Raw genomic sequence first — 12,065 nt, 5'->3', positions numbered from 1 at the left:
CAGCCACTGACGAGTCGTTAAGTTCAGAAATACTACTATCGACTGCATAAGCGTCACTTCAGGTATTATTGCGCCGCTACCTTTTCTCTATTATATTTTCTGCATTTATATAACGGTAATAAATAACGGTCATATAATGTAACAACTACTATTTTATTTTATCTTACCTCCATTGACTGACCATAAATCAAAAAGGAACTAATGACACAATCGGCCAAAATCGCATTAATTTAATATAATCACCATCGTGGTCAGCAAACTAATGGTGGTAAGCTCACGCTCTGAGTAGTTTTGGATTCGAACATATTCCCATAAAAATTATTGAACTTCTTCAGATCTCGATGATTTTATTATTTAAAAAAATTTATCAATCAAAATCATCTAAAACGATCTAAAAAATAGAAGACTGATATTGCCCGAGGCCGAAACAACTGCCACCAATCGCCAACTGTTGCGAGATTTAGTGAACAATATTCGAAACCCTGTGGCACCAGCAGCAGCTTATTGGTTGAGAAACTAGTTACTCTCTACAAGCACCAGCTATAGATTAATGGTGATGATAAATGCTTAAATTCAAAATCGTCATCAGAAATGTTTATAGCCATAAAATATTGCCATAAGAACTTTTGCGTAAGACATGCTGCATCTGAGTGTGTTGAGTGCGACAGAACTTCTTATTCGAACTGCAACAAGGTAATCTTCGCAACTCTTTTGCAGTAATAATACTTATTCGTTGTCTTACATAATCCTACACCTGCTAATTTCATCGTAAACGTAGCCAGAGTTTATAGCCATGCATATACCCTTTCGATATTTATGCGGATGGTTTTACAGTCAATAGTTCCAATTCATGACTATTTACTATTTCGGTTATTGTAATATAACCTTGTAATAATTTGTATATATTGTTCTATTTTTCTTTTTTAACTAACGAAAAATGAGCCGGCTTGGTGGCGCAGTCGTAAAAGCGACAGGATGGTTCCCCTTATGTTACGATAGTCGCGGGTTCGAATTCTGTCGTAAATGTATGTCTGTGATTGTTTAATAGTTGTGATTATTCTAGGCAAGAGTATAAAATCCAACAAAGAAAATGATCCCGGTCCCGCCAGTAACCAGACTGTGTAAAACCGGATGTCTTCTGGGATGATTTCTGGAGCCGGCCAGTCGGTAAGTTTAATGCCGAGGACCGTGGTTCGGAGCCCACGTTAAGCTGTAGGTCCAGTTAGTAAAAAAAAGAAGGTTGATGCCGACAAGCGCTTCGGAAAAATGATTTATCAATTGCCAAGCTGTATGTCTATTATTGTCTTACAACTACTCTACATGCCCAGTCCAGTTGTTTGTCACTGATATTAAAATCCTCACTGTTAAACATATATAAAAAGACATACTCAATATTAATCTAAAAGAATTTGAGGCTTTGGTACCCCATTTCTTCAAACCAAAACTAATAAATTTTTCATATTCATATTCAAAATAATTATTTTACGTAGTGAAAAGTGACAACATCATTCACTTTGAATTTTCACTAAAATGCATGTAAGCATCTAACAATCTAACATACACTAAACCACGTAAAACCAAATTATGAAAAACTTTAAAAAAGAAGAAGCAACCCTTGTAACTATTGAGTAAATTCATAAAACAATAATAAAATCGTCTACTGAACACAACAAAACGGCAGTATATTTTCTAGCTTTCTTTAGTATATTAATTAATATATATTTATTGCCTGAAAAAACTACAATTGTAATTCAAACTAAGCATCTGATGCGTAATAAAATGTGCAAGCCAACTGCGATTCTTAAATAAGATAATTATCTGGCCCTATCTTCACTTAAACACTCGTTATCCCATATACTCCTGCACTGCATTATCCCTTTTCCTTAATAATAAAATCAAAAAAATTATATAAATAACCTATTAAAATCACCTTATTTAACATTAGTATTAACTTATGTGAGTTAAGTAAGTAGGTAGAATAAGTATTAATAGAAATATACGACTTTACAATAGCGCATAAAGAAATACCGAAATGAATGTTTCCACACTCTTATGTTAGAGCTGCATGAGATTGAATTGAGGTAGAATTAAAGGCATTTTAAAATGATTACTGCTTTACTAAAAATTGGAAAAGGTTCAACTATTAATTTATTGCTAAATATATCCTACATATTAAATAACATTTTTTTTATTTTAAGCATTATAACTATAATTCAGGAAATTTTAGTAAATGATTACAAATATAATCGCATTGTAATTGAGTAAAATTTCTCTTGCTAACTTAAAAAAACAATTGAGATATAATTCCATATAAATCCTCACCAAGTATTTTGACCTAAGTAACATGAAACACTGATCATTTATTTGGGATAGATTGTTGTTTCTTAAAAACATTTTTAAAATTTATTTAGATTAAATATAACTGAAACGTACTTTTCTTTACAGATTTACCTCAAAATTTGAGATGTCCAGCCATCAATATCACCAACCGCCGCTGCCTAAGATTAGATACTAATTGCCGATAGTTTTCTCTGGAAATTTGATTATCATGAATGCCACTCTATCATCGAATATTGACATGAACTCGACGGAATTACGCGAGAGTTTAGCGGACATGGGGGGCGACCTGATTAGTAACGGTTCCAACGGCTCGGACTACTACATTCCGTACGATCAAAGGCCGGAGACCTATTTTGTGCCGGTGTTATTCTTTTTGATATTCGTGATCGGCTGTTTGGGAAACGGCACCCTGGTAGTGATTTTCCTAAGACACAGGACCATGAGGAATGTACCAAACACGTAAGTTTTTCAAACAATTTACTTTATTGTAGGTTTGGAAAAAACTAATTTGGATTCTTTTTAATCATGATTCTCACATAATAGAGTAAAAATAATTTAAAAATGATATGTTTTACCACTAAAACTTAATTTGACAATATTTTCACTATATAACTAACACACTAACACTCACTAACCTTTTTTAAATTAAATTTCATTAAATCTAATTTTTATTAAATTCCGATAATCAATAAAGTGTTGGTAAGTTTAAATTACAACATTACCGAACAATGTAACAAAATTATCGTTGTAAGATTATATTCAGAACTGTACCATATTCAGAGATTCATATATAAGCAAAAATTATTTTTTCTACTTTTATGTTCTAAATATTTGTACGAAATAATAAATTCCTGTTTGTGTAGTAAATGAAGAAATATATGAATTAAATTTTTTTTTCTTAGTTCGCCTTATTTAAGGAATAAAACGATTTAAAAACTTTACCTGTCCATATGAACGAGTCCACATGGATTACTTATATGGGTTACTTTTAATTCACAGTATCTATTGTTAGGAATATGCTGATCTAGCATTGTTTAATTTCCGATAAAATTGTAATAATATATATCGATAATTTATGACAATTTACGTCATATTAGGGTGAAAATCTCTAATCTAGAAGGCATATCCCCTTTTCTATAACCCCCTCTAGCAGTTAGTATTACGTTTAATATAATTTCCCCAGGATATAAACTGATATATGCCACTAATAGGCAAAGCTCATGCTTTGGATATTCCATCAGTTATTTGCCAATCACTCTCCATTTCACCGATAATAATACTGTTATAAATAATCTTTTAAACAATAATAGGGTAGTTACTTAAAATGTTTCCATCCGTTTCTATATTTTTGGTTTATTTCTGACAATATGATTATGAACTAAGAAACTAAGCTACTACAATCCTCTTTGATGGCTATTCGCCCTGAACTGCAAGGAGCTGTCCAAATTCCAATAGAGTATGTTAATTGAGATCAACTTAAGTGCGCCTTTCGTGACCATATACCTTGAACTGTGATACGTCTGCGAGGAATCCACGAACTAGGAATGTTTTTCACTAGTTGAGGGATCCTTATTTTGAATTTGTTACAGCTAGGGGTCTTTGAGCACCTTCAATCCAACTTTTCTGACCTTACAGCTTCAACTGAGATACTATTTTCTTTATTCAATAATTAGATTGATTAACAGAAAGAATTCAAAAGGAGGCAGCCTTATTATCTCCCAGGAATATTACCGGCTACATTAGTTATAATATTGATAAGTATTTTAAACATAAAAATTACTAGTTTGAAAAACTATTTTATTACCATAAATAAAGATAAAATTTCCATGGATATATTTTGTTTCCCTTGCTGTATATATCCATAATTGTATATAATTTAAGTGCGTTTAGAACTCCTTTGATTTGTTTGTATGAATCTAATACTGCCGTGTCGTCTTCATTTATTGCCACAGTTGTAGTTCTTGTGATCAGTATATTACCTGTGTATAGGAGATATCGGACCCAGTACACTACTATTTGGAACTCCTAAATACATTGCAGGTAATTCAGTATGTTCATGCTCTCGCTTTGTGGTGAAATATTTATCTCTAAGACATATTTGTTTTTTATGGACCTGATACCGGGAAGGGGAATCCTGTTACGAATACCTAGTCGGTGAGGCTCACAAGAATAATCGAGTTGGACTGGTTATGTGGAGACTGCCCCTGGGCTACCCACTAAACCCTAACCTATCAGCTGATCCAATGACCCTAACTGGTACTTCTTACAGTTAGTAAGAAAGGTGCCCATAATCGGTAACACTATTAAGAGGCACAAGGGCCAGGCAAGGACATGGCGTCGTTATTACACCACGCAGCTTGTGGTACATGAGTTAATCGCTCGCCGAAGAAAACTGAGACCGTCGTGCTTTCCACGACGGGATAGTGTCGGCTGTAATAGAATAATGACACGAAGAGCCGAATGAGTTATTGGCCTAAAATATCGGCCAGCTCGGTAATACATCTATTGTCCGAGAGACGAAGAGTGGAGAAATATCTCGAATAGGGCTCGGATATAAGATCGTGAACGTGGGGGAAGTCTGTTTCTCTATGAATTTGATTATTCCTGACGAAACAGGGGGAATTCATTATTCTCCTGAGAATTTTGTCTTGAAAGACTTGAAGACGTTCCACCTGGCTAGGTGAGGCATATTTTAGATAGACAATGGAGCCGTATCGAACGACTTATCGAACCACCATCTTGTACAGGAGAGATTTTATTGAAAAGGAAGGCTGCTAGCCCGGTTGAAGAGTGGGAACAGTAGATTGAAAATACATTGACCTTTCTGGAAGGACCTTTGAATCTGGGAGTTCCACCTAAAGTTGCGATCAAAGAAAAGACCGAGATAGGTGGCTTCTTCTCACCATGGGATTTCGGCGTTCTCATCGAGTTGTTTTTGGAGTCTGCTATGGATGTGCGGTGCTACTCTTGAAGAAGTATGTTAAAGTAAACAGTGTGAGATATATGTGTGACGTGACAATGACATGTGAGGGAGAAGTTTTTATAATTTCCCCTACAACCGCTTATCTTTATCCTACGCTTTATCAATGGTCCAAGTTATGTCCAAGAATTCAGCCGAACTATATCTTTTGTTGTATAGTACTAGATTTATTTTAATTAAGAGCCTATGCATTTGTTCTATTCTTCGGTACTTATTGCGGTTGATGTTCTGCAATAATGTTTATTTTTTTATTATATTGTTAACATTCTATATGTATAATTTCCTACAAACTTTGAAAATTATCGGTAATAAATATATAAATCAGTAGATGACATATTCTAGCTTTCCCCCGATTTGACAGTAATGATTATTTTATACACTTTCCAAACGCTAAGAAAATATATTATTCCTTTTGCATGCTACAACAAATTGAACTTTTTGTGATTATTAAATAATTTCCATGGAATTTTACGCAATTAACCTATTTCAATACCATTTGTTTTATCTCTATCTAACTACTAAAAATTTTTGGAATTTCGTAATTTTATTTGCCTCTCCAAAAATTTGAAGAAAAAAAAATATACTGGAAAACCGGAAAGGTTCGAAAACCAAACAAAAACCAAGAGAAATTTAAATAAGTATAAAAATAAATATAAAACAGTGGAAAGGGCTCATCCAAATCTAACAAAAACCTTATTGATTCAAATCAATAAGTAAGCCCAAGACCCACATATTAAAAGCAATTGCAATAATTAATATAGAAACAATAATTAAAAGACTAACATTTTCTCTAATCATCCATTACATATTCACATCTGAAAATACATGATTTATGAACTTCTTAACCATCTCGAATTCTATGGAAGTTAGAGATTAGTTTTCGGCCAACAAATATAACAATTCAATTCATTATTTTGAACGTTTCATGATCAACATTATATACATTGAATAATTCAATAACACAATGATAACTAGGTAAATTGTTTGACAGTTGTTTGTATGGATAATTTGCATTTTCGACGTTGCGTTCATCGCTGTTAAAAATATATAGCCAACTTCAAATTATATATCAATGATTCTGATATTGAGCAAAAATATAATAAAAAAAGAAAGAAACCCAACGTTAACAAACAAGAGAACAGTTTGGGAAGGATTTGCTGAAGAATTGAACAAACGAACTCAACTAAATGTACCCCTCAAGACAACTGAACAATTAAATTTTGAAGCAGAAACATTTGTAGTAGATACTCAACAGGCTGCTTGGAATAATACTCCAAAAATTAAAAAAGGTAAGAGTACAATTAAAGGAACTTACTTAAAAACAAAACCATAAATGACTACCTGAGAAATTTAAAAAACATTAAAAATTTATCTAGAAAAAAACTTTCAAAACGAAACTAATATTGAACATAATTTGCCGGACATAAAAGCTGAAAATTCGATGATTAATTAGTCACGCCGACAGAGCTAACAAAAGTTATTAAAATTAACATTAACCCCAAAAAATCACCAGGCTACGACTTAATAACAGGAGAATTACTGCAAAAACTACTAAGAAAGGGAACTGTAAAACCCACCAACTGGATCAATACAGCATTTACATTAAGACAATCTGGGAAGTCACCAAACGAAATAAAAGCCTATCGACCTATATCATTGCTGCCAGTAATATTTAAGGTTTGTGTAAAAGTCCTATTGAAAAGAATAAAACTGGTCATAGAGAGAGAAAACCTAATACCAACACACTAGTTTGGGTTTATTAACAAGCACTCAACAATTAACCAGGTCCACAGAATAACAGATGTTATTGAAAAAGCCTACGAAAATAAAAAAGTATGCTCAGCTATATTCTTAGATGTAGCACAAGCCTTCGATAATGTTGAAATCCTTATTCATAAACTACAGAAAATGCGACCAAAACAACATACCGAACTATTAAAATCATACATTACAAGCAGAATGTTTAGAGTCAAACAAGGAGAAGCTTACTCTACAATAAAAGAAGCTAAAGCAGGTGTACCACCAGGAAGTGTACTGGGACCAATGCTTTATCTACTCTACACTTGTGATATACCACAAATGGAAAATATTACGATGGCTACATTTGCTGATTATAGCTGTCGGACACAATAGTGAAGAAGCCTCACGAAAATTACAATAGGCAAGTGGCAATATAAATAATTGAACACAAGCTTAGAAAATAAGAATTAATGAAAGTAAATCTGTACATGTGCAGTTCACCTATAAATAGACCGTACAAGCATCAATAACATAAAATAACACTATCATTCCATATAGCAACAACGCCAAATATTTTGGAATGAATCTCGATGCAAAACTTCGCTGGAAGGAACATATAAAGAAGAAAAAAAGAATTGGAACTGAAATATAGGAAAATGTACTGGCTAATTGGAAGAAAACACAATTATCAGTACATAATAAATTGCTATTATATTATATTATATGGACATACGGAGTTCAATTATAGGGATGTTCTGCAAAGAGTAACATAAATCAAATACAAATTTTTCAGAACTCTCAAAGTCCTGAGAGGTATTTTGGGTGTACCCAAATACTATAGGACTGATTACCTACATCGGGACCTTATTAAGTCAAGAAATTAAGAGAATTGCAAGGGGGTATGAGGAAAGACACCATTCTCATACAAATATTGAAATATTGGATACCACCAGAACAGGACACAGACTTAAAAGTATCAAACCATCTGATGTTGTGTAGTGAGGTGCATATATTAAAAAATTCAGCAGTGACATGTAGAAACATTATTTCACCAGAGACTGAATTAGGGCAATGGGTCCTCCTAGTTATATAGCTAGATCTAAGTTATCATAAAGACAAATTGTAGGTTAGCGGAAACGTCGAAATATTAATTCCGAATAACTCTTTAAAATAAAATTTAGAAATCTTTTCTCCTTTTTTGAATTAATTTATTTTTAATATATAAATATTATCGAATCGGCTATAGAAAATTTTAAAAATCTCGAATTTCAATTTAAAACGTTAAGTATTCTGAATATTTTGATAATGGAAATAATATTCCTAATAAACCTTAAAGGGTTTATTTTAACAACGTCTGATTTGATCCTAGATTTATTAAATATTTTACTATTTTTAGAATGTTGTGAAAATTTAATATTTTAAAAAGAGGGCGATGAAAAACATCTGCCTCCAAAATATATTTTACAATAAAATCGTTAATATTGCAGCTTTATTGTAACATTGTCATATTTAATGAAATTTTTTTCAGCACGTTTTAAAATTGATATATTTAATGTATGCTTTTAAGTATACTAATAAATATTTCAGAGTTATACAAAAACGGTGGTTTATTGCCTTTAGGGGGCTGAAAGGTATGAAACCATTTAAAAACCTAGTGAAAAGCGAAGAATATTTCTAAATGGGTGTAAAAAAATATAATATTACAGTGGTTGAAACCTATTACTACAACAGTATTTTCCTATAATGATTATACCGTATATTTAACTTATATTACTTTTTCTATGGTTTTGACGTTTCTCTACATAAAATAAGAGGTATTATATTTTTAGGATTATTAGATTCTTCAGTGAATATAGATGCTGTGTATATATGCACAGAATAAGGGTTATGAATTCGTTTCACAGTACTAAACTATTAATTTATTTAAAAATAAAAGTTGTATTCAAGTAAAGATGAGGCAACTTCTTAAATTGCGATACAATGTGATACTGATGATATTTACGTTTTTATTGATGATATTTATGGTTTTGGTAGGTCCAGATTCCAATAGTTTACAGCTAAGTAACTAAATTAACAATTCGCCTTTGGTAGCCGTTCACCATGAACTGAAAACTTTTATCTAAATTCATACAGCTAACATCAAGCTGATATTGATTCGTCACCCGTTTCGCATAAAGACGGTTTCTTTTTGGTGAATTCAAGGTTATATTGTTTTTATACCCTTATGATCTTCCCGGAATCCTACTGACTGCGCTAGCTATAAAATGTGAAAAGGTTTGGAACACAAAAACTATTAATTTATTTTAAAAAAACAGTTTTCTTTTCGAGTAATGTTTATTCAGTACTTACCTCTAACCCATTTGAATGGCAATTTGACATGCAATCCTTTTCAGGCTCCGACTATATGTTGGCTTTGGCATGTTCAATCATAACTATTAAGCAGCAATTTAAAAAGTAATCATAACAAGAAAAGCGCTAAAACAATGCTTGTTGGTTTATAACCTCTAATTATATTCACTCATTAATATTTTGTAGAATCTTACAGACATTTGGCAATACAGGCGAATTTTATAGGCCGATTTGATTACACGTTCGAATGCTTGAGACAATATTGTATCACTTTTTAACTCTAATAAAATGTAAAGGAAAAATACGATCTGTCATTCGATGTGTGTTCACTGTTGTTTCAGACGGCCCATATATTTGACACGCCCATCATCTTGCCTGCAATGCTTTGAATTCATCAGCAATGATAATTTAGTCGGCTTGATTCCTCGAATCCTCTTGGGGTATGGTCATAAATTTATGTTTGTTATTGTTTAATATTTGTGATTATTCCAGGCAAGAGACAACGAACATAATCCCAGTCACGCCACTAACCAGGCTGGGTAAGACCGGATGTCTTCTGGGATCACTTTCTAAGATGGTCACTCATCAGTCGGTAGACTTAATGCTCGGTAGAACCGTGATTCGGAGCCCACGTTAAAACTGTTGGTCCAGTCCAGATAAACCAGATATATATTTATATTTGTTCAGATATATATATATATATATATATATATATATATATATATATATATATATATATATATATATATGTCATATGCACGATGCATTAAACCACGAGTTGGAAAGAGAACAACATTACATTGAAGCATTGGCCGAAACAGTTTGTATAAATGTCCCACAATTAAATCAATAACAAGGAAATGCGTACGACACTTTGATAGAAGCTGTAAACAACGAATCTCGTGGAATTAATTTCTTTGATGCTCCCGGAGGAACCGGAAGAACGTTCTTAATTTCATTGTTTTTGACAAGGATCAGATCGTGAAAAGATGTAGCTCTAGCATTGGTTTCATCTGGAATAGCTGGAACTCTCCTAGAAGACGGGCGAACTGCACATTCTGTCTTGAAATTACCATTAAACATGAAAATCAACGAAACAACAATTTACAACATCGCCAAAAATAGCGCAATGGCCAAGATCATACGGGAAAGCAAATTGATTGTTTGGTATGAATGCACAATTGTCCATAAGAGGTCACTGGAGGCACCTTTATAGAACGTTGAAAGATCTTCGTGATAACCAAAATATTTTTGGTAAAGACACTCCAATTAACAACTAACATGCGAGTATTTTTGCAACAAGATGAAACTGCAAATGTGTTTGCGAAGAAGTTGTTGGACAATGGAAATAATAAAGTCGCAGTGGACACCTCTACCTGAATCACCACATTACCCACAAATTTCTGTCACATCACAGACTCAAAAGAGGAGCTTATTCAGCGTGTTTTCCCAGATATACCGCAACAATTCAATAACCATAATTGGCTGGGTAAACGAGCAATACTGACGGCGAAAAATAAAGATGTCGAGGATCTCAATGCGACCCTTCAGAATTTTCTTCCGGGACAGTTGATTTCCTTCAAATGAGTCGACACCATTATGAACCAGAGCGGCGTAGTCAACTATCCCACGGAGTTTTTAAATTCAATGGAATTGCCTGGATTACCACCTCACAATTTGCAGTTAAAAGTAGGATCAGTTGTCATCATGCTGTGTATTATTAATCAACCTCGACTGTGCAATGGAACAAGACTAGGTGTGAAAAAGATGATGAATAGCGTCATTGAAGCAACAGCGATAAAGGGAAAATACAAAGGAGAGGATGTGTTGCTCCCGTGTATAACGATGATTCCAACAGATTTATCATTCGATTTTAATCCAGTAAAACAAGGTCAGTCGCTGGAAGTTTGCGGAATCAATCAATGAAGTTTTCCTGTTTCGCGCATGGACAATTACACGTCGCGTGTTCGCGCGTGGTAAAACCGTCATCTTTGTTTATTTATGTCCCAAAAAAAATTAGTTTATAAGAAAGTTTTAATTTCTTAACAAACTGTATCATACTGTGCGTATCTGTAAATATCTAATTGAAACCTTATAAATAGCCAGTATTTTGGGAAAACTCTGTTTTTTAAGTATAAAACATCATATGTAATTAATCGAAAATAATAATAAAAATTCATTCATAGCCAGAATTTTTTTATTAATTACGGATTACTAGGTCTTTTATTTATCGATCGAGGCAGTGCGAAGCCTGCCGGGTCAGAGTATTTATATATATATATATATATATATATATATATATATATATATATATATATATATATATATATATATATATATATATATATATATATTAATATCTATCTATATATAAGATATAAAAATTTAAAATTAAACTTTTTCATAGATTTTTGTCTATTATTTTGCTACCGTTTTGATTTTGCTATTTTTCGACTGAGATAAGCGAATCGGAATTTGTTTTCCCTGCAGAATCGCGTTATTGAATATTTAAGTTAAGTCGAATGCGAGAGGTCGATGAAATTTTTTGGGAATTTCACGCCAAATCAGATTATGTTAATATAGATCCAATAAAAATTCATTCGTCGGTTCATATATATACAGTTTTCGAACAGAAATTGATTTTTGGTTTACCACA

The 12,065-nt window shown here is 32.7% G+C and overlaps 1 protein-coding gene across 2 annotated transcripts in view; it reads left to right on the top strand.

Annotated features, from left to right (window-relative positions):
• The window catches only part of LOC143204482 (neuropeptide CCHamide-1 receptor), a 480,161-nt gene that overhangs the window by 291,215 nt on the left and 176,881 nt on the right, over positions 1-12,065 (top strand). For both annotated transcript variants that reach the window (XM_076417039.1, XM_076417032.1), the window contains one exon: positions 2,446-2,799. In XM_076417039.1, coding sequence (XP_076273154.1) covers positions 2,549-2,799 — 251 coding nt within the window. In that variant the 5' untranslated portion in view covers positions 2,446-2,548. The remainder of the gene's footprint in view (positions 1-2,445; positions 2,800-12,065) is intronic.

This window comes from Rhynchophorus ferrugineus, unplaced genomic scaffold (assembly GCF_030347505.1).
Source record: "Rhynchophorus ferrugineus isolate W39M unplaced genomic scaffold, kcgeb_rfMv2 rfM1, whole genome shotgun sequence".
Taxonomy (NCBI): Eukaryota; Metazoa; Arthropoda; class Insecta; order Coleoptera; family Curculionidae; genus Rhynchophorus; species Rhynchophorus ferrugineus.
Note: the sequence above shows the minus strand (reverse complement) of the source record. Positions and strands in the feature narration are given on the sequence as shown.